General features: G+C 37.4%; 1 protein-coding gene across 4 annotated transcripts in view; it reads right to left on the reverse strand.

The window, feature by feature from the left end:
* Positions 1 to 24,863, reverse strand: part of SPIDR (scaffold protein involved in DNA repair) — a 345,021-nt gene that overhangs the window by 212,564 nt on the left and 107,594 nt on the right. For all 4 annotated transcript variants that reach the window (XM_045186107.2, XM_045186106.2, XM_024578257.3 and 1 more), the window contains exon 7: positions 15,167 to 15,267. In XM_045186107.2, coding sequence (XP_045042042.1) covers positions 15,167 to 15,267 — 101 coding nt within the window. The remainder of the gene's footprint in view (positions 1 to 15,166; positions 15,268 to 24,863) is intronic.

A 24,863-nucleotide genomic window follows, 5' to 3' on the forward strand; every position in this document is an offset into this window, starting at 1 on the left:
TGAGACCAGAGGAAATGAAGAAGGGTTGTTGAACCTCTTCCATTCTACAGGACAGGGCAATACAGCTATTCTGTGAATGTGCATAATCCTTCAAAAAAGGGAAGAATGACCCCAAAGGAAATTAATTCAGACATCATCAGGGCTGCCCCTCTAACCACAGGTTAAGGGGCAGGGCTGAATATTTCTTCTGGGATTCAAAGGATGGGGCCACCTCATTGTTTAGGGGTGGAGTCTTTGCACAGAACCACAAGGGTGAGAGGCCAAACACAGGCCATAGGGGTTGACAATACCACCCCTAGTGGACCTGTAGGGGCAGAGCACTGAACCAAAGACAACTTTTCTTGAGCCCTATAATCTAATGAAATTTGTCTTGGTAGTTCTGGGACTTGCTTGGAATTTATCACCCCTTCCTTCCTATTTCTTCCTTTGGTAATAGGAATGTCTGTCTATTCAGCATCTGTCCCAGCATTGTATTTGGAAGCACATAAACTGTCTGGTTTCACAGGCTCACAGCTGTTGAGAAATTCTGCCACAGGATGAATTGTACTAGAGTCTCACTCATATCTGATTTTGATGACACTTAGATAAGACTTTGGACTTTAGACATTAGAGATGATGCTGGAATGAGTTAAACTTTTGGTGCTGTTGTGATGGAACAAATGTAGCTTGAATGTGAGGAGAACTTAAATTTAGGTCCAGGGATGAAAAGTTATAGACTGAATGTCTGTGTCCCCCAAAATTTGTATGTTGAAGCTCTGACTTACAGTGTGGTTGTATTTAGAGATGGGGCTTCTCAGGAAGGAACTAAGTAATCTTAAGTTATATTAAATTGGGTCAAAATAGGCAATATCTATAATTAGCCAGAGCAGGGCATGTCAATAGAAGTATAGCAAATTCACATCTACTAAACAAAAGTGGGTATTTTAGTCTTGGGTGCTATTTCCTTCCAACAACATTGTAACAAACACTAGTAGGGAAGAAAGGGGAAAGGAGAAGAAAAATTAGTTTAAGAATTAAAATGAGATAATGTGATAAAAGTGCCTCTCTTGAAAGGCATGCAATGAGAGATCAGGGAATTCTGATCATGGAAAAAGTGAAAGAAACGTAAAATATTCATAGAAACTATAAAGTGAAATATGCACAGAGAATGATTTTACATGGAATTATATATAAGGCAAGGTAAAACAGCAACAACACACAGAATTTTAAAAGTAGAAATAACCTGAAGCTTTACGAAGTCAACTTTTCTCAGTAGAGAAACTGAGGCACAAATCAAGTGACCCACATAGGCCTTTAGCTCCAGCAGAGTTGGGACCAGCATCAACATCTACTGACTAGGACCATCTTTGCACTCTAATGTCACGGAATATTGCAAATTTCACCACTGATATTTATTTGTTAACTTCATAAACACTCGCTGAGTTACCAGCATTGCTCAGGGTTGCTGGGTACGCCCTATATATATATATGCAGTACTTTGCAGTTATCATTTACTTATACTTTGTATGATTACAATACAAGGTGATACTTGAAGTATAATTACAAGCAAAGAGAGAAAAGTCTGTTAGGCCTCACTTGTATCATGACACAGCTTTTTCACAGGAAAGAGGTATTTAGTGTTGTGCACATGTGTAAGGTATACAGTATACAGAAAGGGCCGCGGGAAATGAGACTACATCAGGTATGCAGCGAGAACAATAAAAAATGTCACACTAGAGAGTTTAAAAGTGATAAATATTTTTCCAGAGATAAGAGCCAGTCAAGAGAAATTTTTTTAAAGCAGAAGAGTGATATCAGATTTACGTCTTAGGATGATAACCTTGATAGGCTGAAAATTAGGAAAAGTCACTGGCAGGGAGACCAGATGGAGACTGACACAATAATCTAGGCACGTGGGAATATGGGCCTTAACTAGTAGCAGATGGGATAAATGAAGAAATCTCACTTGAGTAGAATCAGCAGAATCTAGGGAACAGATGAATTGATAACATATGCAAGAGAGCCCAAGAGAAGACTGGACCAGGGAAGGCAAGAACCAGGGCATGATGGGTCTGAGGGGGCCTGTAGGATGCTTCGATGCAGGTGTTGCTGGTGCTGGCCAGGAAAGCCACGGGACATGGAATTACCAGACCTCCCAGAAATCCCAGGGGAGGTGACATGAAGATCCCCAATTATCCAGGAAGGGCACAGAGAACAAGAAGAGGGCAAGGAGGAGAGAGCAAAGAACCAAGAAGGAAAATGAACATGGGAAAAGGCAAACCAAGAGGAAGTACTGTTCTTGAAGAAAAAGGCAACTAGCTGTGTGAATGCTGTGAGAAGACAGCAACCAGGAACGACAATGCCTAGACACTGGTAGAAGTGAAGCAGTGTCAAACTGGGATGGAAGGGGGTGAGAGAGTAGATCTCAGGCTATTCTTTTCAATCACAATACAATAGCATAGTTTCCAATTTTTAACAACTTTACAAGGCATTTTACTAGTCCAAGAACTGGTTTATTCTATTTGAAGACTGAAAGCTTCCTATTTTGTAACAGAAAAATTTACCACCACATCTGTGGAGAGTGATAAATTGTACTGCATGATAGATAAGCAGCAGCCCGTACGTAGATTTGTGTTGCCAGAGCAGGGCCACCTAGCTGTTCACTTACTGTTCCCTGGCGATCTCCCCTGAAAGATGAGGACAGTCAAGCCTGCGCATGTACTGTCAAACAGGTTTCCAGTCAACAGAATCCCAAATGGAAAACTTTCATTCCTTTCAAAATAAAAATGAGCCAAAGAAGTTTGGAAAACTAGATTGATCAAAAGGCTAAGATGACATGCACAAGATTTCAGAGCGTGGACAAATGCCAGAGCGATACTGAACTAGGCCAGAGGGTACAAATGACAGCTGGCTGAGCAAGCCAAAGAAAACCCTGCCTTGTCAATATCCATACTTTTCTAAAGGTCAAAAACAGAGTTTCTGACATATAAATAATTTTTGTCATTAATGAGGTCCCAATATAACACTACAAATGAATTTTTATTTATCAAGCCACATATGGAATTCAATAGGAAATATGTTTTATCCACTTCATAATTCATTTGGAATGGGCTAACCTTATAGTCTTATTTTTGGATCATTTACAAAAGAGAAATAAAGATCCTTTTAAGCCTCAGGTCTATGCAAAAATAATCTTACAAGTGTGTAAGAGCTATTTTTCATTTCATGTAAAAAGAAACAAAGAAAGCATAAATTAATTAAATCTACAGGGAACCTGAATGCATCATTTAATTCTGCTGTATCATCAAACTTCCTTTCATAGATTTTTATGTAGAAAAATTTACAAGACATAATTTATTTCTAGGAATGAAGGTGAAAAGGTGAGACAGAAGTAGCTAAGGTGTAACAAATATGTTACACCAATATGTTAGCCAGAGGTGAGTCTGGGATTTCGTATCCCTTCTTCTTTTTCGCAGCTCCTATCATTATTTTCAATAAAATTATGAAATAACTTGGTATTAGAAAAGTCAAATATAAACTCTTTACTCTTTGGTTAACTTACACTTAAAATGATTACTGAAAAGTATAGTCATTTGGGACATGAAATCACAGCTTTAACAGTAGACAAAATATCATAGTTTGTTTCTTAATAACTCAGCCAAGAATATGCATGTGAATTCTTCTTGCCCATGACTACAAAGAATTATGTTAAATACTACTGCTGCACTGAAATGTGGCTATGGATATAAAAGAAACACAAAATAAATAAATAAAGCTTAAACACTGTAATTGGCTTTCTGGTTTTATTGACCAGAGGGAAGTTGGAGATAATCCAGACACAGCTCCCTTAACCCCAGAGGAAAGCGGAAGTTAAGAAAAGGAACTACAGTAAAAACTCTTCAGCCAAATCAGGCCTAATATACACAGAGTAGGTCACAAGCGGTGCCCCTTCCCTTGAAAGAAAGGGTGGTATATCAAAGAGTTTAAGATAAATTAAAGTGACCCTTTTTTAAAGACTTGGAACTACAAAACTATCAAGATTTCTTCAATCCATGTCATTCTTACTTTATAAACTTAAATAAACATACATATTATAAAAACATGTCATATTATGCCCAAAATCCCCTACATCCTCACATAAACTAAAGATTTAATAGGCATAAAATATTGTCAGAAATTGGCCAAATTAAATGTACATCTCACTATATACTTCTCTCCTAGTTTAAATACAAAAATATTAAGAGACTTAGATTATACATATGTATTTTCAATAGTTATTTTTCAACTAAATTAAAGGATATTACTTATGAGCCAACTTGCTTTGGTAGAAATGATCATCCAAACATTTTCTACCTCAGGTTGCTCTTTAATTATGAGAAAATAGTGCATCAAGGAAATGAGGTAAATGGTTCAGGCACATACATATCTATAGAGAACTCTTCCTGCTCTGTACAGAAACTGTTGGCCCTGACATTTCTTCTCCCTCTCTTAACCACTTAAATGGCAAGTCTGGAACATGACCCTGTTTCAGGGGCCCCTCAGCCTCAAAGAAGCCCCTTGAAAACAGAAAAAGGTAGAAGCCAGCAAGGCCACAGAGACCCCATTCCATGCGTGTCACAGCCACTCCTTCTGGGGTGGCCCAGAAGGGCACTGAGGACGTGTTCTCACAGTCCCAGCTGTCCTTTCCATCAGGAGCACAGAAATGTAGTATAAGGGTCATGCTGGTAACAAGGAGATCTCAGGAGGAGTGCCAAAGGGGACCCTGTGGTGGTGTAGGAGATTACAAAACCAAGTCTGTGAGTGCGTCCGTAGCTAATCATGGTCAAGGACAAAGAACTCTGCATTCTGAAAAACTGCCTCACTGCAAGACCAGTCTTGTTTTTAAATTTTTCACTTCCTGACACAAAGGTATATGAGTACATTCTAGTACTTCATAAGTAAAATTCAGGGTGGAATTCTCTACCATCTCACATTTCCCCTCTGTCTTAATTGTGAAAATATGTATTTGGTTTTGACAAATTACTTCTTTTATAAAAGGAATACTTAAAAAGATACTGTCTTCAAACCTTTTCCAATAATGACCTTTTAAACAGTTTTCAACATTTTACAACATTTACTAATACTTCCAAACTATAATATCGTGTGAAGAAAGTCTAAAAAGTATGAGTTAGAATGCTTTGAGGCGTTTACAATAACATATTATTCAAGGAGTAATTCATTGGAGTCATTCTCCTTTATAATTACTAAAGAATAATGCTTTATTTCTTTTGGCTTTGTTTCTTTTTTTCTTTTGTCTGATTTTCCAACTGTACTTCAATAGGTAGAATCTTACAGACATTATTAAAACATCTTCAAGTGTAAAATACTGTTTTGTATACTTCTAAAGAGTAAAGCTTTAATATTTTAAGTAAAAAAGCAAACGATTTTTAGTTCTAGGAGGGTTAGTTTTATCAGTGATAGATATGTATTTGCTGTTTATTAGAAGTTTGAATGAATGAATGAATGAATGAAAATGTGGACACAAAAAATGGAGCTCTATGAAAAGTAACCTCACAGGGTGATTTGATTATAAATTCCTAAATGGGCAGGTCGTGGTGGGTGGTCCCACCCCAGTGCTGTAATTTCTTTAGTAAGAGGATTTTAAGGCAGCGCTTTCCATTGTTCTTGTGCATCTGGGTTACACAACCTTTAAGATGTGAGAAGTAATACCCCTCTAAAGCAAATCCACCCTTGAGAAAACACAGTCTTGTTAACTATCCTTTAATCTGATCCCTACCTAGCTTTCTCCCACTCTCATGTAAAATTCCTTAATCATAAATTCATAAAAGCAGCAGCAAAACTATTATTCGATAGAGCATGTGAAATCTTGCTCCCTGGTATATGTTCTAAGTTTGGCTTAAATAAACTATAATAAAAAGTGTCTGTAGGTTTGGATGCTCTTACATAGACAGAAGAAATGAGACAGAGTAAAACAAAACAAAATAAAACATGAGTTAAAATATTATGGCCATTTATTATGGAAAAAAAAAGAGACACGGCACCAATTTACCGTATTTCTCTAGTCAGTTAAAAAATACTAAACTTAAAGAAAACCACCTAGTTCTATTATTTGAGTACTGGTGGTTATAGCGGTACTTGCTTTACAACTATGTGTTAAGCTGCTTATCTACAGTTTTCTTTTTTGTGTTATATTTCAAAACAAAATGGTAATTTGCAGAAAGCAGGATTTGGTTCAAGATGGTAGAGTAAGTAGAAGTTGCATTCACCTCCTCCCATGACCTCATCAAAACTGCAACTAAATTATAAAACAATCAGCCTGGATAACCCGAGGACTAGCTGCACAGAAATCTTATAATTAAGGATATACAGAAGAAACCACATTGAGACTGGTAAGAGAAGATGAAAAAAGAAACAAGCTGACTCCACACCCATATGAGGACTGTTGAGAATATGGAGGGATTATCTCAGCATCCAGAAGAGTGAGGGGTCTCAACCCCGTGCTGGGAAGAAGAGCCCACATAACCTCTGGTTGTGGAAATCAGGAGGGATTCTGCCCTGGTGAGAAAAAAGGCCACTGGAAACCCAGGCATACTCTTAAAAGAACTTGCACACAAGCTGGCTGACAGGTACACGTCCTGGGCTCTGGAGGAGGAATGGTGGCTTGAAGGATGCCAGTTATACAGGGAAAGACAATGTTGTGTGGCTTCAAAGACAGGACTAGAGGAATAGCCACCAATGTCCCTCTGTGGAGTCTTTCTTTTGCACCACTGGAGAATGTCATCTTTCCTGGGTCCAGCACTATCCCCTCACAGCATTAGCCTGGTGAGCTAGCTATACTAACCCCACCCTGATTCCCAGAATCCCTACTACTGGCTTGTGTCTGTAAGCTCTGCTAGCAGCAATTAGCATGGGCCCATGTTGCAGTTTCTTTAAAAATTTCAAAACATTCTGGGCAACCTCGGGGGTGCCAGAGACACACAGGGAAAACCCGAATTGTGTGGCTTTGGGGCTAGGGCCATGGTCCCACATCCCCAACAGGGCGACCTTTCCTGTGTTAATCCCCGATTCCACATAATGTTAGTAAAGGAAGCTGCACTATCTCCACCCTGACAATCCCACAGGCCCTGCCCTGCACTATACGCCCAGGACTATAGACTCTGCCAGTGGCAACCAGTCTGGGCCCGTGTTGTTACCTTCTTTAAAAACCCCTCAAAGAATTCAAGGAGTTCAAGGGGTGTAAGAGACACACAGAAAGAAACTGAGTGGAGTGCGTTTAGGGAGAGGGCTATCTTCCAGCACACCACAGGCACCACTGTTGCTGTGCAGACTCTCCACCCACCTGGCAAATCATAACCTGCCGTAGCCTGGTGAACTTTACTAGCTCCACCCTGACAACACCCTGAGACCCCACCCCACCACAAAGGTTCCGAGGCCTCAAGCAGGTGATGGATGGCCTCAACGTACTCTGACACTAGCTGAGTGGCCTCAGACTCAGTATTGGTGATAAGTTGGAATATATATGACCCTGGTAAAGACCACTCAGTGAATCCCTGAGTACCTGCCTCATGCAATTTACATAATGCCTGAGGATCTTTCAATAACTAATCCTAATAGCCAGCAGATGGCTAAAGGTGAGAAGTGACAACACCACAGAAATACAAAAATTCTAAGAGAATAATATGAACAATTATATACCAGATTATTGGACAATGTAAAAGAAAAAAATAAGTCCCTAGAAACATAATCTTCCACAACTGAATCAGAAAGAAAAGGAACATTTGTATAGACCAATTACTTAGTAACAAAAGTAAATCAGTAAGCAGAAAACTCCCATCAAACAAAAGTCCAGGACCAGACTTCTCCATAAGTAAATTTTATGAAACATTTAAACATGTATTCTTCTCAAACTATTGCAAAAAAAAAAGAAGAAAGAAAGAGTAAGGAATGCTTCCAACTCATTCTATAAGGCCAATATCACCAATGTACCAAAAACAAACAAAGTCACTACAAAAAAAGTTATTGGCCGATATCCATAATAAATATGTACATAACAATCCTCAACAAAATACTGGAAAATTCAGCAATACATTAAAAATGTCATCCACTATCATCAAGTGGGATTTATTCCAGGAATGCAAGGATGGTTCACTATCCACAAATCAATTGATGGGATACAAAAGATTAAAAAAATGAAGGATAAAATCATCTATCTCAATAGATGCAGAAAAACCATTTCAAAAAATTCAGCATCCATTAACGATAAAAAACCTCAGCAAAACATATAAAGAACATACCTCAACATAATAAAGGCTATGTATGACAAAACCACAGGTAACATCACACACAAGATGAAAAGCTGAAGCTTTTTTCTAAAATCAGGAATATGACAAGGAAGCCCTCTGTCACCACTGTTATTCAACATAGTATTTAGAAGTCCTTGCCATAGCAAGTAGACCAGGGAAGAAATAAGGTCCTTTTATCCAGGTAGCTCAGTTGGTTAGAACACCATCCCATATGCCAAGTTTGTGGGTTCAATCTCCAGTCAGGGCACATATAAGAAGCAACCAATGAATGCATAAATAAGTGGAACAACAAATCAATGTTTCTTTCTCTCTCTCCCCCTTCCTCTCTCTCTCTAAAACCAATAAATAAAGATTTAAAAAGAAAGAAATGAAAGGTAACCAATAGGAAAGAAAGAAGTAAATTGTCAATATTTCCAGATAACATGAGACTGTATCTAGAGAACATTAGAGATTACAACAAGAAACTATCACAACTAATAAATGAATTCAGTAAATTTGCAGGATACAAAATTAATATCTGAAATCTGTTGCATTTCTATACACAAATGACAAATTAGGAGAAATTGAGAAAATAAACCCATTTACAAAGATAGTAATTGCATGCATCAAAAAGAATAAAATACCAAGGAATAAATATAACTAAGGAGATAAAAGAATTATACTCAGACAACTAAGACAACGATGAAAGAAACTGAAGAGGACACAAATAAATTGAAGGATATGCTGTTCTCATGGACTGGAAAAATTAACATTGTTAAAATATCCTACTGCCCAAAGCAATGTATGCATTCAGTGCAATCTTTAGCAAAATGCCAATGATATTTTTCACAGAACTAGAACAAACAATACTAAAATTTATACGGAACCAAAGAAGACCCCAAATAGCCAAAGATATCTTGAGAAACAAAAACAGAGTTGGTGGTATCATGTTCCCAACTTCTAACTATATTATTAAGCAATAGTAATCAAAACAGTATGGTAGTAGTATAAAAACAGACACATAGAACAGAACAAAAGCCCAAAAAGCCTGTATTTTATGGTCAATTAACTAATCTAAAGCAAAGGAGGAAATAATATAAAATGGGGGGGGGGAATCAGTCTCTTTGACAAATGGTGTTTAATAATTGGCAAGTGGACAGGTAGATGCAAAAAAAAAAACCCCCACTAAACCACTTTCTTTCACCATATACAAAAATAAAATCAAAATGGATTAAAGTCTTAAATTAAAACTCACAGAAGAAAACATAGGAAGTAAACTCTTTGACATCAGTCTTAGTTTTTTTTTTTTTTTTGTATATGACTGGGCAAAGGCAACAACAAAAAAATTAAACAAATGAAACTCTAAGACTCTAAAACTTCTTAACAAACTAAGAAGTTTTGGCATAGTGAAGGAAACCACCAATAATATAAAAAGACAATGGACTCAATGGGAGAAGATATTTGCAAATAACATTCAATTTGGTGTTATTATCATATATGTATGATAATGGTTATTCATAATAAAGTTATTCATAATATATATATATATAACTTATACATATATATATGGAACTCTTACAACTTAACACCAAAACAAAAAAATCCAATTAAACGAAGGGAAAAGGACATGAACAGGCTTTTCTCCAAGAAAGACATACAGGCCACCAGACATATGAAAAAGTGCTCAATATCACTAATTATCAGGGAAATGCAAATCAAAACCACAATAAGATACCCCACACCTGCCAGAATGTCTATTATCAAAATGACAACAACAGTATTGGCAACGATGTGCAGAAAACGGAGACTTTGTGCACTGCTGTTGGAACTGCAAATTAGTGTTGCCACTATATAAAACAGTATGAAGAGTTCTCACAAAATTAAAAATAGTACTCCAGTAATTCCACTTCTGGGTATTTGTCCAAAATAAAAATAAAAAATCTAATTTTAAAAGATATATGTGCCCCTATATTCTTTGCAGAATTATTTATAACAACCAAGATATGAAAACAACCTAGGTGTCCATCGATAAGTGAATGAAAAAAGTATATGTAGTACATACACTGATGGGCAAAAGTAGGGTTATAGATGTTCATACGGAAAATAACACAATAATTAATAAAAAAATAATACAAGATCAAACTCTGTTTCATGTGTTCACCCCTGCATATACAATGGAATACTGCTCAGACATACAGAAAATGAAATCTTGCCATATGCTACAACATGGATGGACCTACAGCAGAAGTCCCCAACCACTGGCGCTGCGGACAGGTACCACTCTGTGGCCTGTTAGGAACTGGGTCACACAGCAGGAGGTGAGTGGCCAGGGAGCAAGCAAAGCTTCACTCGAGTTACTGCCTGAGCTCTGCTTCCTGTTCCCCCACCCTCACCCCACCTTGCCCCCATCCATGGAAAAACTGTCTTCCTTGAATCCAGTCTCTGGTGCCAAAAAGGTTGGGGACTGCTGACCTAGAGGGTATTATGTTAACTAAAGTAAGTAGGACAGAGAAAGAAAAATACCATATGATTTCACTTATATATGGGTTCCAAAACACAAAACAAATGAGCAAACAAAAGAAAAATACAAACTCATAGATACACAGAACAAAAATGGTTGCCAGAGGGGAAGAGGGTAAGGGGTTGGGCGGAAAAGGGAAGGGGATGATGAAGTACAAACTTCGCACTGTAAAATAAGGTAGGCTAATGTTATTGACTCTGCAGGGAATAGTTAATAACATCATAATAACTACGTAAGGTGACAGTCATTAGACTTACTGTGGCGATCGCTTTGTAAAATATAGAAACCTTGATTTACTATGTTGTACACCTGAAATTAGCACAGTATTGTATGTCCACTATAATTCAAACTAAAATAAAAATAAATTTTAAAAGCTAAAATCCAAATTCCAAAGATCTTGAGATTTCTAAGAGAAATATCCATTAGAGGCTATCACATTCATATATCAAATCAATAAATTAATTTTTGGTTCTGATTTTTTTTTGTTTTATTTTGCTTTTGTCTTTTTTTTTCCTCATGGTATCATTACAAACCCTCCAACCCCAAATTTAAGAAGGAAAATTATTTAGGAACATTCCAAATTAGCTATTTGTTATGAGCCAAACAAAAAAAAAAGGTCATCCTTTCCCTCTTCATTTCAGATACCCAGCTGTACTTAGTATTTTTGGATTTCAACCTCCAGAAAATACTCTCTTTTAACTTTGTGTTTATTTGGTCATTTTACTGTAATAAGAAGCTAGGACACTGATGTACAGTGATTTCTAGTATGTACTAATATGAACAATAAGAAGACAATCTGCCATCTTCCTACCAAAATCGTAAGAGTTTAATGGCATCCTAGCCACACAGATCCACAATTAACACAGTCTTTGCAACCTTACATCCTATGCAATTCCATTAGTGCTGTTTCAAGTATGCAATACAGACCTACGCATTGAAAGACTACTATTTTTCCCCAAATAAAACTCATATTTATATCAATACTTCTAATTTTGCTGATGCCTTAACCTCTTGCCTCCTTAAATCCTAACTTCCTCCAGCCCAAACAAATAATCTAATGAACACCTGTATAGATTGGTGACTAGGAACATGGACTTAAGAGATACTTCAAATCTGAGCTTGCTCATCTATACCATATTTTTAACCTACAATTTCCTCATCTAGAAAATCAGAAGAGCAAACTCTATCTTAGAAGATTATTTTGCATACTAAATGACTTAATATACATTCAACAGCGAGCCCTCAGCATTGCACCTGCCAGACAGAGAAACCCCAAATGTGACACAACTATGAGGATAATGCAGAAGGAGAAAAGAGAGCAGCCAGAAGCTATTTTCTATATTTCCTAGAAATTTTTGGTCCTAAATAAAATTTTTCCAAGTCTTGTTTTCACCTTGAATATATTTACAATTTTTTGAGAGTATAAATTCAACAAAATTCAAAATAGTTACCTAATGGACATATAAAGCCCAATATGGAGTGTTCAGTTACTCCTCAATAGTACTATTGAGAGGAAATTGGTAAAGGAGTAAAAAAATTATTTTCAATGTGTTATCATTGAAAGTGCATGTCACTGTTTCTTTCTGTAACCAGGACCGGTCACTTTCCTCCTCTAGGCAATATTCTCCTTAATACCCCAAAGAGGAGTTTAGATTAGAAGATCTCTAAGAACTCTCAAGAATTAGCATACTACCTTTTTGGAAGAAAAAAAAAAAAGAGGGTCTGGTATGAATACCAATGTAGTATATAAGTGGTACCTCCAATTTTCTGGCCTTCTAAGTGTGCTGTAGCAAAACTCCACGAAAAAGATGAGTATTCCAGTCAGGTCTGTTATCTTCCTCTTATCCTTTCTTCCCACCCTGTCTTTTCCATCCTACAGTTCAAAACCCTACCTTAACCTCTGAATACAAAGTGGATCTCTATCACTAAGAAATAAAAGTGTTCTCTCTGAAATCTAATGATTCAAATATTTATATATAGTCTCAAAGAAATCCAAGCTTACCATTTATGCAATTACTTCAAAGAAGGGCGGCAAAAGCAGAATGGGAAAGAGGATCGAGTTTGAGAATTTTAGTGGCAAGACCGTATTTTCCTGGTTCAAACAGAACAAAAGAAGTTTATAATACATAGAACTGCAAACTAAATTTAAAATGATGAATGACACAAAGATTAAAAGGAAACTATTTAGAAGTGGAGATGAACAGATAATGAAAAAAGTGATCACTCCAGGTCAAGACCATTCATAGGTTAAGTATGCACATGTGTATACTTATAAATAGAAGAATGTGAAAGATGACTAAAAGGTGAAAATGAGGTAATATATTGTAAAGTCATAAAGGTTCTAGTTGATGTTTATTAAATAAGTCTGAAAAGAAAATGATCATGAGTTAAGCGTTGGGCTACCACAGTGCTCTATATTATACTCTCCCCACCAGTGACTAGTTCAAGAAGGGATACATGTCTCAGTCATATCAATAAAAATCATTTCAGGATTTCTGATAAAATGTTAGGAGAGAAATTCTTTTTATTGGACTTGAAGCTGGGATTTACCACATGGAGAAGATGTACCAACCTTTCAAAACCAACATGCTTGAAGCATGGTCTTCTCCCTGTGACTTTCAATCTGTGAGTACTATTAAGTTCTTTTTTGTGCTTAAGCCAGTGTATTACTGACTTCCCTGAATAATACCACTAGGCAATCTTAATGCATGCTTGGCTTTCTGACTGATCAAATGAGTTATAAAAATGATTATTTAATGTTATAATCCTTGATATAAAAAATGACAAGATACAAAGTAATAAATGTTACTATAGGCTGATCCATAAGTTCATATAACAGGAAAATTATTCTTGGGTCCTAAGTGTAGGTATTATGTCATAATACTCTAATATAAAACTGTGAAAGAGAGAAGACAGTTGTTAAAATACAGCTGGAAAGGATTTTAAGACAAGAGTTCAAAAGTCTTCTAAAGAAATATTTAATACTAGTTCTATCTAGAGCTGTGGTTCTATTTTATACTTTTAATATGTGCAAAAATAACCTGTGAGTCTATTAAAATGCATATTCCAAGTATCTCTGGAGAGACAACTGTTTTTTAATTTAAAGGATTCCAATTACAGTTGACCTTCGGCATTATATTAGTTTTAGGTAAACAGCATAGTGGTAAGACATTTATATAACTTACAATGTAATTCCCTCAATAAGCCTACTCTCCAGTTGGCACCATACACAGTCATTACAATATTATTCACTATGTTCCCTATGCTGTACTTCACTCCCCCTGAATATTTTGTACCTGCCAATCTGTACCTCTTAATCCTCTCAGTCCTTTTACCCAGACCACCCAGTCCTCGTCCATCTGGCAACTCAGTTTTTTCTCTGCACCTTAAGAGTTTGTATCTCTTTTGTTTATTTCGTTTTTAGATCCTACAGAACAGTGAAAATACACAGTATTTATCTTTCTCTGTCTGACTTATTTCACTTGACTTAATACCCACTAGGTCCATCTATGTTGTTGCAAATGGCAAGATTTAACTCCTATTCAAGGCTGAGTACTGTTGCATTGTATATATGTACCACTTCTTTTTCCAATTGTCCACAGATGGCCACTCTGGCTGTTTCCATATCTTGGCTATTGTATATTAAATGCCCTCTTTTGGAGAGATGATTATTAATAGTAAATGTAGAATAGATGACCATGCCCACACACCTCTTCCCTCACTCCAAATAAAGGGGCGACCCAGGAAGAAACTATGAAAAAGAACATTGTCTCATAGGAGAAAAAGCTTTTCTTGGTGTGTGAAATATTTTAAAAATAAAAAACAAATGTTAAAAAACACAAGTTTCAGTCATCTGCTTGTCTTAGCAACTTTTGAACTGCACCTTGAAAATCACTGGAAAAGCCTGCATCAGTTTAATGGAACTAGGATTAAAGTAAAAATAAAAGTGAGTGCAGAGTATATTGAACATACTAATGTTATTGTTGTTCATGAAGTATTAGTTTGAGGGGTGTGTATTGTGTGTATGTGAATGTCATGTGTGTATTAGGAGATGATTTAATATACACTTCTTACTATGGGTCACAATCCCAGAAGTTTGAAAGCTACTGGGTTAGATATTGCAAGAAAAAGGTCTGATATGTAATGCTCCAACTCAGATATTTAAGAATAAGTCTCCTGTTGACCTATGAGAAACTCTATGGGGAGAAATCATTAAGACCTTATACAAATGGGCTCATCTTTTGGAACAATTTCTGAGACCTATAGGACACCTAAAGAAAAGTAAGGTCATGAAAACAGTAATGATCAACTTCATATATTTTAATGTAAAAATTTTAACTGGCATATTTTTACCCACAGTCTCAGATGCCAGTGAAAGCCTTACCTGAAAGTGTCTTTTGGTAAGAAACACATTGATGTCTCCACAAAGAAATAGCAGATCTCTCTCGATTCTGTAGTCCATTTAGTCTTTCTGCTAGTCCGCCTCTGTTTAATGAATTATAATGTATTAGGTTTACTTAAAAGAAAAGCTTCAGAATAGTTGCATTTATATTTTATATCTTCCAACCAGAGACAAATAGATAAACCATTCAAATTTTAACTTATTTGACATTACATTCTCTTCCTAAAAGCCCAATCTTCCTAGGTCAGTAATCCATTTTTTAGAGACTTCTTAGAAGCTCAGTTTTCTGATTATTAGAAATATGGACTACTTCAGATCAGTTTGAGTTCTTTCATTCTTCTTGGTTTACTTATCCCGTAAACATGTTCAGATTACTTGTTTTCTGTTTTACCTAGCAAAGTGCTAGGTATACAAAAAAATACAATGAGTTATGACACTGAGGTAGAAAAGGACTTGTAATCTGCTCTGCAGGCAGTGGTAAACAATTAAATGTAGTGGGTTCGGAGCTTCAGTCAATAATAAATCCTAATAGGCAGAACACTCCTATAGGAGAATTTAGGTATGGACTCACTATTCTAACAAAAAAGATAACTGAGTATTAATCACAAATACACAGCAAGAATAAACATAACAATCTCCATGTATTGCAAAAAGATGATTGATAACTGTGGACATAGAGGCCCTACATAAAAGTCTTTATTAATAAATACATATATATTAAATTTTATTTTTAAATAAAGACATATTACACATATATATTTGATTCAGAGAAGTTAGCAGTTCCTAAAACAGCTATAATCTCAAGAAAATCAAGATTAGTTAATTACCATTATGACTACATGCTACACAATTTATTAATGTTTTATAATATATGATTATGAACCAGTTCACTGAACATCTTACTAAATGATCTTGTTCTACTTTAACAGTATCTCTTTGAGGTAAAAAGAACAGGTATCAACACCTATCTCATAGATGATATATCAAAGTTTAGAGAGACGTTAAGGAAATTCAGCAGTATTACATAACTAGCCACATGAGGAAATAGTTATCGAAACCAGAAAAGGACTTACCACAGTGCCTGGCATTCAAAAAATGTCAGTCATTAGTGTTAATGATTTTTTTAAAAATGATTTTTAATTGCACCATATACTCTTTCCACAATAGCCTAAAGATCTTACTTTAATACACATTATACATATCACTACTACCTACATTGTTATCCAATGGGCACTTGTTTTCCTCTAAGCACTGTTTCTGGGTGTATGTGTGTATAATATATAATGGCAAATTTTTAAAAATTCTCATAATCACAAACATGTCAAAGAACCTCTACTTTACACATGTCTACCTCTACTTAATATACATGTAAATTCTTCTTCATACCATTCTGTTTATGTTAAGTAACTCATGCATACTCCCCCTCTAAACAACACTATGAACGTAGGTACTACTGTCATCTGCATTTTGCAGATGATAAACTGAGGCACTGAGGCATTAAACACCTGTACAAGGTGAGACATCTGATGTGTAACAGAGCTGGATGCACACATAAGCCGTCTGGCTCTGGAGTTCACAAGCTTAGCCTCAATGATATACCTAGTGTCTCAAAGAGCTCTACTTAAAAATATAATAAACACAAGAAAAAAGGCAAAATACAGTTATTCTTTCCACAATGATCTAATTATTTTTAAAATGTAGTTTTCTTTAAACCTATGACTTTAGACAGGAGAAAAAAAGGCACGATAAAATATGAAAGGAAATAGTTAAAGTCAAGTCCTGTATCACACAAATAAACTGTAGGAACTATTGGGCTGTAGGCAAAAAGTAAAAATAGAGGAAGAACACTGCTTACATGAAGAAGTATCTGGAGCCCTAAAACAGAATCACCATTTTACAGTTGCATTTATTCATTAAGAACTACACTGGTACCACACACAACACCTCTGCTCCAATCTGCCCAGAGAATTCCTGCAGGTAATTAATTGCAGACAGATAGATGCACCAGAACTTAGGAATGTAAACACCATGATCGCTATTAAACCATCATCATTCTAGTAAATATCTATTTACATTTAAAAAAAATCAGAGGGCATCCAAGATGGCAGCAGATTAGGTGGATATTATACTCATCTCCTCCCAGGACCAAACTGGAATTACAATTAAAATATAGAACAATCAACCTATATAACCACCTGAAGACTTGGTAAATAGTATAACCAATGATTTACATAAGAAGCCACTTCAAGACTGGTAGGAAAGGGCGAAAAGGGCTGGCCTCACTCCCACAGACAGTGACTGAGAGATATTTCAGTTGCAACAATTCCTCCTGAGGAGCATGGGGTCTCAACCCAACAAAAGGCTCCCCAGCCCACAGTACCAGAACTGGGAAGAGGCACCCACATAACATCTGGCTATAAAAGCCAGCAGAAATTCTGTCTGCCAGAAAGAGACAGGAGCCTTCTAGATATAGAGGCACTATCCTATAGGGCCAACGCACAAAATCTCATTTGCACCTACTCAACCTGGGCTCTGGCGAAGGGAGGGTGGAACAGACTGGAGTTGTACGAGAAAACTAGGGTTAGAGGCTCTAGGGAGAGAGCTGAGGAGTCAGCTGCTGGGACGCCTTTGCGGAGTCACAATCCTGCACCGTAGATGCCATTTTTCTTGAGTGGAGCACTCCCCTTGGGAGAAAGCAGTAACCCCACTCTATGGAATTCATGTCACCCACCCTGTGGAACTCAGGTCCTGCTGAGGAGTCAGCTCCCTGGGTTAAGAATTAAACACCTGGGCAATCTGAGAAGGTATAGTGTCAGTGATGGTGTTGTGTGGCTTTGGGGTAAGGGTCATCCAGCCACTTACCCATGAACCTGACTAGAGTCTCCCTCTCAAGGAAGATGCTCTAGCCCCACCCTCTGGGCTTTAGTTGGCCCCACTTTCTCAACTCCTAATGGTGCTGCCCTGATGAGGTCTGGGCAGAAGCTGGGAGAGACTGAGTTGAGTGGCTCTGGGGCAGGGAAGTCAATCTCCCTACCTTTCCCCAAGCCTGACTGGCACCTCCTCTTCACAGGTATCTACTAGACTCACCCTCTTGACTCCCAGAGTCACCGACCAGTTGAGCTCAAGATCCTGGCAGAATCTTAGACAGACTGAGTTGTACGCCTCTAGGACAATGGCCATTTTTCCCTTGCATGCCGACCAGTGTAGATGCCTCCTTTCACAGAGCCAAATCTTGGTTGTTTAGACCTGACTCTGCTGGCCTCACCTTGACAACTCCCTGTGACCCTGCTCCAGCCAAAAAGTCTGCAGGCACATGGAGGTTAGTAGCTAGATTGTATACCTGGGAACAATTGCTGAGTGGCATCAGACCAATCACGGGTACAGAATTTGAATCGCTATCAGGCTGGTGAACACCACTCACTGAGAACCTCCTTCATGCAACTTAACTACCGCCAGTGGATCTTTCAGTGATTGACTAATCAGCCAGCCGGCAGGCAAAGGTAGGCCGTGACAGATCTCAAGTTCCTTTGGACTACTGCTCATCTGCCCTCAGGACTGCTGGTGGTAGAAGCTGCCCTTGGTATGTACTTTGGGCCTTCCCAAGCACACACAGCCCAAGCAGAGGCATGAATAAAATGTGAATTCCTTTAAGCTCCAAACACAATTCCAGGGCCAGTAACAAGCAGTATCTGACACTGGTCTGTACCACAGTTCCTATTAAGAGGCCCTAGAACCAATACACCTAGTGGCCAGCTTCAGACAACATCAGGGAAGAATCCAATTACTTTAACAAGTGGCATATCCAAAAGGAGATCTTAGTAGACACACACCCTACTGAGGTGAACTCTGAATCCTGTAATCACCACATACACAGCAGCCTGTACACTGTGGTTAGAGTCAATCCTCACAATCACCCAGGCTCAGGGTCAACCCCATGCACAAACAAGCCAAAAGCAATCAAGACTTAATTATAAAAGAAGGGCCCACTTAATCTACACAAAGGTCATTTCTGGAGTAACAGGCTAAAGAGATAAGGGAGACTATGCCAGTGAGTCCCACGGGACAACTACTACATAAGGCCACCCTAACAAGACAAGGAGTCACCACAGATCTATCTAATACTTACAAAGAAACACAAAGAGGTAGCCACAATGGGGAAATATAGAAACATTTGCCATATGAAAGAAAAGAAATCTCCAGTAAAAGAGCTAAAAGAAATGGAGGCAAACAAATGATCAACAAATAGAGTTGAAAAAAAATGGTTATGAGATTGCTCAAGGAATTTAGTGAGAACTACAACAGCATGAAAAAAGATATAAAAACCATTAAAAAACAGTAAGGAATGAAGAATACAATATCTGAAATGAAAATACTCTGGAAGAAATGAACAGCATATTGGATGAAGCAAAGGATCAAATTGGCAACTTGGAAGACAGGCAGCAGAAAAAACACAATCAGAGAAAAAGGAAAAAAAAAAAAACTTCACAAAATCAGGATAGTTTAAGGGACCTTTAGGACAAAATGAAGTGTAACAACATCTGCACCATAGAGGTACCAGAAAAAGAAGAGAGAGAACAAGGGATCAAGAACCTATTTGAAGAAATAACGATTGAAGACTTCCCTAACCTGGTCAAGAAAAAAAGACACATGTCTGGGAAGTGCAGAGAGTCCCAAACAAAATGAAACCAAAGAGGCCCATACCAAGACACAACATAATTTAAATGTCAAAGGTTAAAGATAAAGAGAGAAACTTAAAAGCAGTGAGAGAATAAAGACTTATTTACAAGGAAGCTCTCATAGGACTGTCAGCTGATTTCTCAACAAAAACATTTCAGGTCAGAATGGATTGACATGAAATATCCAAAATGAAATAAAGCAAAAACTGCCCAGGAGGGTGTGGCTCAGTTGGTTGGAGCATTATCCCACATCTCACAAACTAAAATGTCACAGATTTGATTCCCAGTCAGGGCACATACCCAGGTTGTGGGTTCAATCCCTGGTCAGTGTGTGTGTAAGAAAACAACCAAACAATGTTACTCTCATGCACCATTGTCTCTCTGTCCCTCTCTCACCCTTCTTCTCTCCCTCCCGCCTTTCTCTAAAAGCAATGAAAAAATGTCCTTGGGTGAGGATTAAAAAATTTTTTCTTAAAGCAAAAACCTACCTTCAACACTAATTTATCCAGCAAAGATATCATTTAAAATTGAAATGGAATACTCACTTCAATGGTATATATACTGAATTTGGAATGATAGAGAAGATTAGCAGACTACTGTGCAATGCCTCTCAAATTCACAAAGTGTTATATATATATATATACACACATACTCACACACATATCTACATATATATGACACTTTACAAATATATAAATCTATAATGTATATAATTATATATAACTATATACACTTAAGTATATTTTATTGATTATGCTGTTACAGTTGTCCATATTTTTTCCCTTTTGCCCCCCTCCACCCTATAACATCCCTTCCTTCCAGCAATACCCTCCCCGACTTAGTTGATGTCCATGGGTAATGCATTTAAGTTCTTTGCCTTCTCCCTTTTCTATACTATTCTTAATATCCCCCTGCCTATTTTGTTCCTACCAATTATGCTTGATCCCTGCACCATTTCCCCCTTTCTCCGTCTTCCCACTCCCAGCTGTTAACACTCCAAATGATCCCCATACCCATGATTCCATTTCTGTTCTGGTTGTTTGCTTATTTTGTTTTTGTTTATCTTTTCATTTTTTAGATTCAGTTGTTGATAGCCGTCAGTTTGTTGTCACTTTAATGTTCATTGATTTGATCCTCTTTTTCTTAAATAAGGCCCTTTAACATTTCAAGTGATAATGGCTCAGTGATGATGAATTCCTTTAGCTTTACCTTCTCTAGAAAGCACTTTATCTGCTCTTCCATTCTAAGTGATAGCTTTCCCAGATACAGCAATCTTGGTTGTTGGTCCTTGCTACTCATCACTTTGAATACTTCTTGCTAGCCCTTTTTTACCTGCAAAGTTTCTTTTGAGAAATCAGCTGTCACTCTTACAGGAACTCCTTTGTAGGCAACTCTCTGCTTTTCTCTCTCGCTGTTTGTAAGATTCTCTGTTTATCTTTAACCCTTGGTATTTAATTATGATGTGTCTTGGTGTGGTCCTCCTTGGGTCCATTTTGATTGGGACTCTCTGTGCTTCCTGGACTTGCATGTCTACTTCCTTCAACAAATTAGGGAAGTTTTCCTTCATTATTTTTTCAAATAGATTTCCAATTTACAGCTCTTTCTCCTCTCCTTCTGGCAACTCTAAGATATGAACTTGGGACCTTTTGAAGTTGTCTCAGAGGCTGCTTATACTACCTTAATTTTTGTGGATTCTTTTTTCTTCTTGTTGTTCTGATTGGTTGCTTTTTGCTTCCTTATGTTCCAAATCATTGATTTGATTCTCAGCTTCATTTACTGTTGTTTCCTGTACATTATTCTTTATTTCAATTTATGAATCCTTTGTTTCTGGCTGGATCATTTTTATGCTGCTGAGCTCCTCACTAAGTTCCTTGAGCATCCTTATATCCAGTGTTTTGAACTCCGCATCTGATAGATTGCTTATCTCCATTTTGTTTAGCTCTTTCTGTGGAGTTTTGATCTATTCTCTCATTTGGGCCATTTTCTTTGTCTCCTCATTTTGGCAGCCTCCCTGTGTTTTTTCCTATGTTATCAGGTAGAGTTGCTATGACTCTGTGCCTTGATAGCATGGCATAATGTAGTAGATGTCCTGTAGGGTCGAATGGCACCTCCTCCCCTATCACCCAAGCTGGGAATTAGAGGTACACCCTTCGTGTGGGCTGTGTACACCCTCCTCTTGTAGTTGAGCCTTGGTTGCTGTTGGTAGATCAATGGGAGGGATTTACTCAGGCCACTCAGCTGTACAGTTTGGCTGTGACTGCTTACCACCAACCTCTGCCATCTGTGGAGGATCACCTGTGTAGGGACAGTATGGGGATGCTTCGACATTGTCTGCAGCTGTCTACAGGGTGTGCTGGCCCTGGAGTTTCCTGGGGGATGCAGGCCAAGGTCAGCCCTGACCTGTCTTTTACCCTGGGCTGCCCTTTCTGAGCTATAAAGCAATCTGAGAAGGCTGCTACTTGTGCTGGGCTTGGAGATTTCTAGGTGAAGGCAAACTGTTAAACTAATGTTGCTGCTGCTAGTGCCCAGCATGCAGCTCAGTGAGGCTAGCTGATGCTTGTATGATAAGATTTAGGAAGTTGTGAAGCAGAATCCAAGACCAGCCATTCATATGGAAAAGCAGCTTGGGTAGGCCTGTAAGTTGGGTGGGGCAGATTCTCTGGAAATCTCCAAGGTCAATCAATGTTAGCCAGGTTGATGGTGTCTCAGATACGGCACCAGGTTGCTGGCTCCATGGCTCTGCAGGGGGAGGGCTCAGAAAAAGGACAATGGCTTCTGCTCATTTTGATGCCAAACACTTCAGCTTCTCCCTGTATGCCACTGGTCCCCTTCAAGCTGCCACCCCAGTGCTGGTGCTCAGAGTGAGTGAGTCTGAGCAGGTGAGTCCATGTGTGGGTTCTTTAGGAGGAACTGGGTGGGGTTCCAGAATTTTCTTCCACCGACTCAATCCCCACTGGTTTTTGCAGCCACAAGTTGTGGGGACTTATCTTCCTGGCACTGGAACCCTGGACTGGGAGCCTGAAGTGAGGCTTGGCCTGCTCGCTCCTGAGAGATTCCTCCCGAATTTTTATGGAACGAGACCAGCCCGTTCCACATCTCGATGGATGTGGTTTCTTTAATTCTGTAGTTGTCCAACTTTCATTCAACCATATTCGTGATGGTTCTGAGTGATAGTTGTTTTATATTTTAGTTGTAATTTTGATGTGGTTATGTGAAGGGGTGAGCCATGTCTGCCTACGCTACCATCTTGACCCCTATATATTTTTTTAATTGAAAGGGACATTAAGAGTTTCATGGACAAGAAAAGGCTAATGTAGTTTGACCACAAAAGCAGTACAACAAAAAGTGTTACAGGCTCTTCTTTAAGAAAAAGGAAAAAAACAAAACAAAACAGAAACATAATTAAAAGAATAAAATAGAAATACACAGCTATCATTAACCACTTTAAATGTAAATGGCTCAAATACTCCAATCAAAGACATGCTATAGCAGAATGGATAAGAAAACAAGACCCATACACAGTCTGCCTACAAAACACCCACCTCAGAATGAAAGAAACATGTAGACTAAATGAAAAGGGATTGAAAAAGATACTAGCACAAATGGAAATGAATAAAGAGTTGGGGTAGCAATACTTGTGTCTGACAAAACAGACTTCAAAATTAAGGCTATATAGTAAAAGACAGAAGACACTACAAGATGATAAAGGGAGCAATCCAATAGGACATAACACTTGTAAAATTTACACCCTCAATATAGGAGTACCTAAATATATAAAGCAAATCTTGATGGACATATAAGGAGAGATCAACAATAATACAATCATAGCAGAAGATTTTAACTTCCCATTAACATCAATGGATAGATCTAAAAACAGAAAATCAACAAGGGAACAGTGGCCTTAAATTACAGACTAGATCAGATGGATTTAATTGATATCTTCAGGTCAATTCTCCCTCAAGGCCAAATAATATTCATTGTTTTCAAGTGCACAAGAAACATTTTCTAGGATAGACCAATGTTAAGACACAAAACAGTCTGAATATACAGGGGCTGGCACAAAGAGTGCCCCTTTTTTATTACAAAGTCATAAGCAAGTAATTCTGTAACCTAACAATATCATACTCATGCAGACCATATGACATTTTAGGCGAAATGTTCAAATTAAAACTTTAAATCATTACACCCATATTATTGCCCTATCAACCACACTCAAGTAAGCATTACTTCTGCTGGATCCTGTATTTAAGAAGACCGAAATAATATCAAGCATCTTCTCTAATCATATGATATGAAAATAAAAACCAATCACAATAAAAAACTGAGAAATACACAAAGATGCAGAAAATAAATAACATGTTAGTAAACAATAAATGGGTTAACAATGAGATCAAGAAATAAATTAAATATACCTTGAAACAAATGATGTAAGAATTCAACAACCTAAAATCTATAGGACACAGCAAAGGCAGCCCCATGAGAGAAATTCATAGTACTACAGGCCTATCTCAAGAAATGAAAAATACCTCAAATAAATAATCACACTTTACACTTAAAGGAACTACAAAAAGAACAACAAAGCAAAAAGTGAGTAGAAAAAATATAATAATAAAGATCAGGGCAGAAATAAATGAAGTCTAAAATACAAAAAATAAAATCAATGAAGCCAAGAGCTGGGTCTTTGAAATGATAAACAAGACTAACAAACCTTTAGAGAGACTAATCTAGAAAAAATAGAGGACTCACATAAATTAAATCGTAAATGAAAGAGAAGTAACAACTAACTCCACAGAAACATAAAGGACTGTAAGAAAATATTGCAAACAACTATATGCCAACAAATTGGACAATCTGAACAAAATGAGCAAATTCCTAGAAACATACAGTTTTCCAAAACTGAATCGTAAAAAAAAAAATCAGAAAATCTGAATAAACCACTTATAACTAATAAAATTGAAGCAGTAATCAAAAAACTCCTAACAAACTAAGAATCCTAGACTATA

Source organism: Desmodus rotundus, chromosome 8 (assembly GCF_022682495.2).
Source record: "Desmodus rotundus isolate HL8 chromosome 8, HLdesRot8A.1, whole genome shotgun sequence".
Lineage (NCBI taxonomy): Eukaryota > Metazoa > Chordata > Mammalia > Chiroptera > Phyllostomidae > Desmodus > Desmodus rotundus.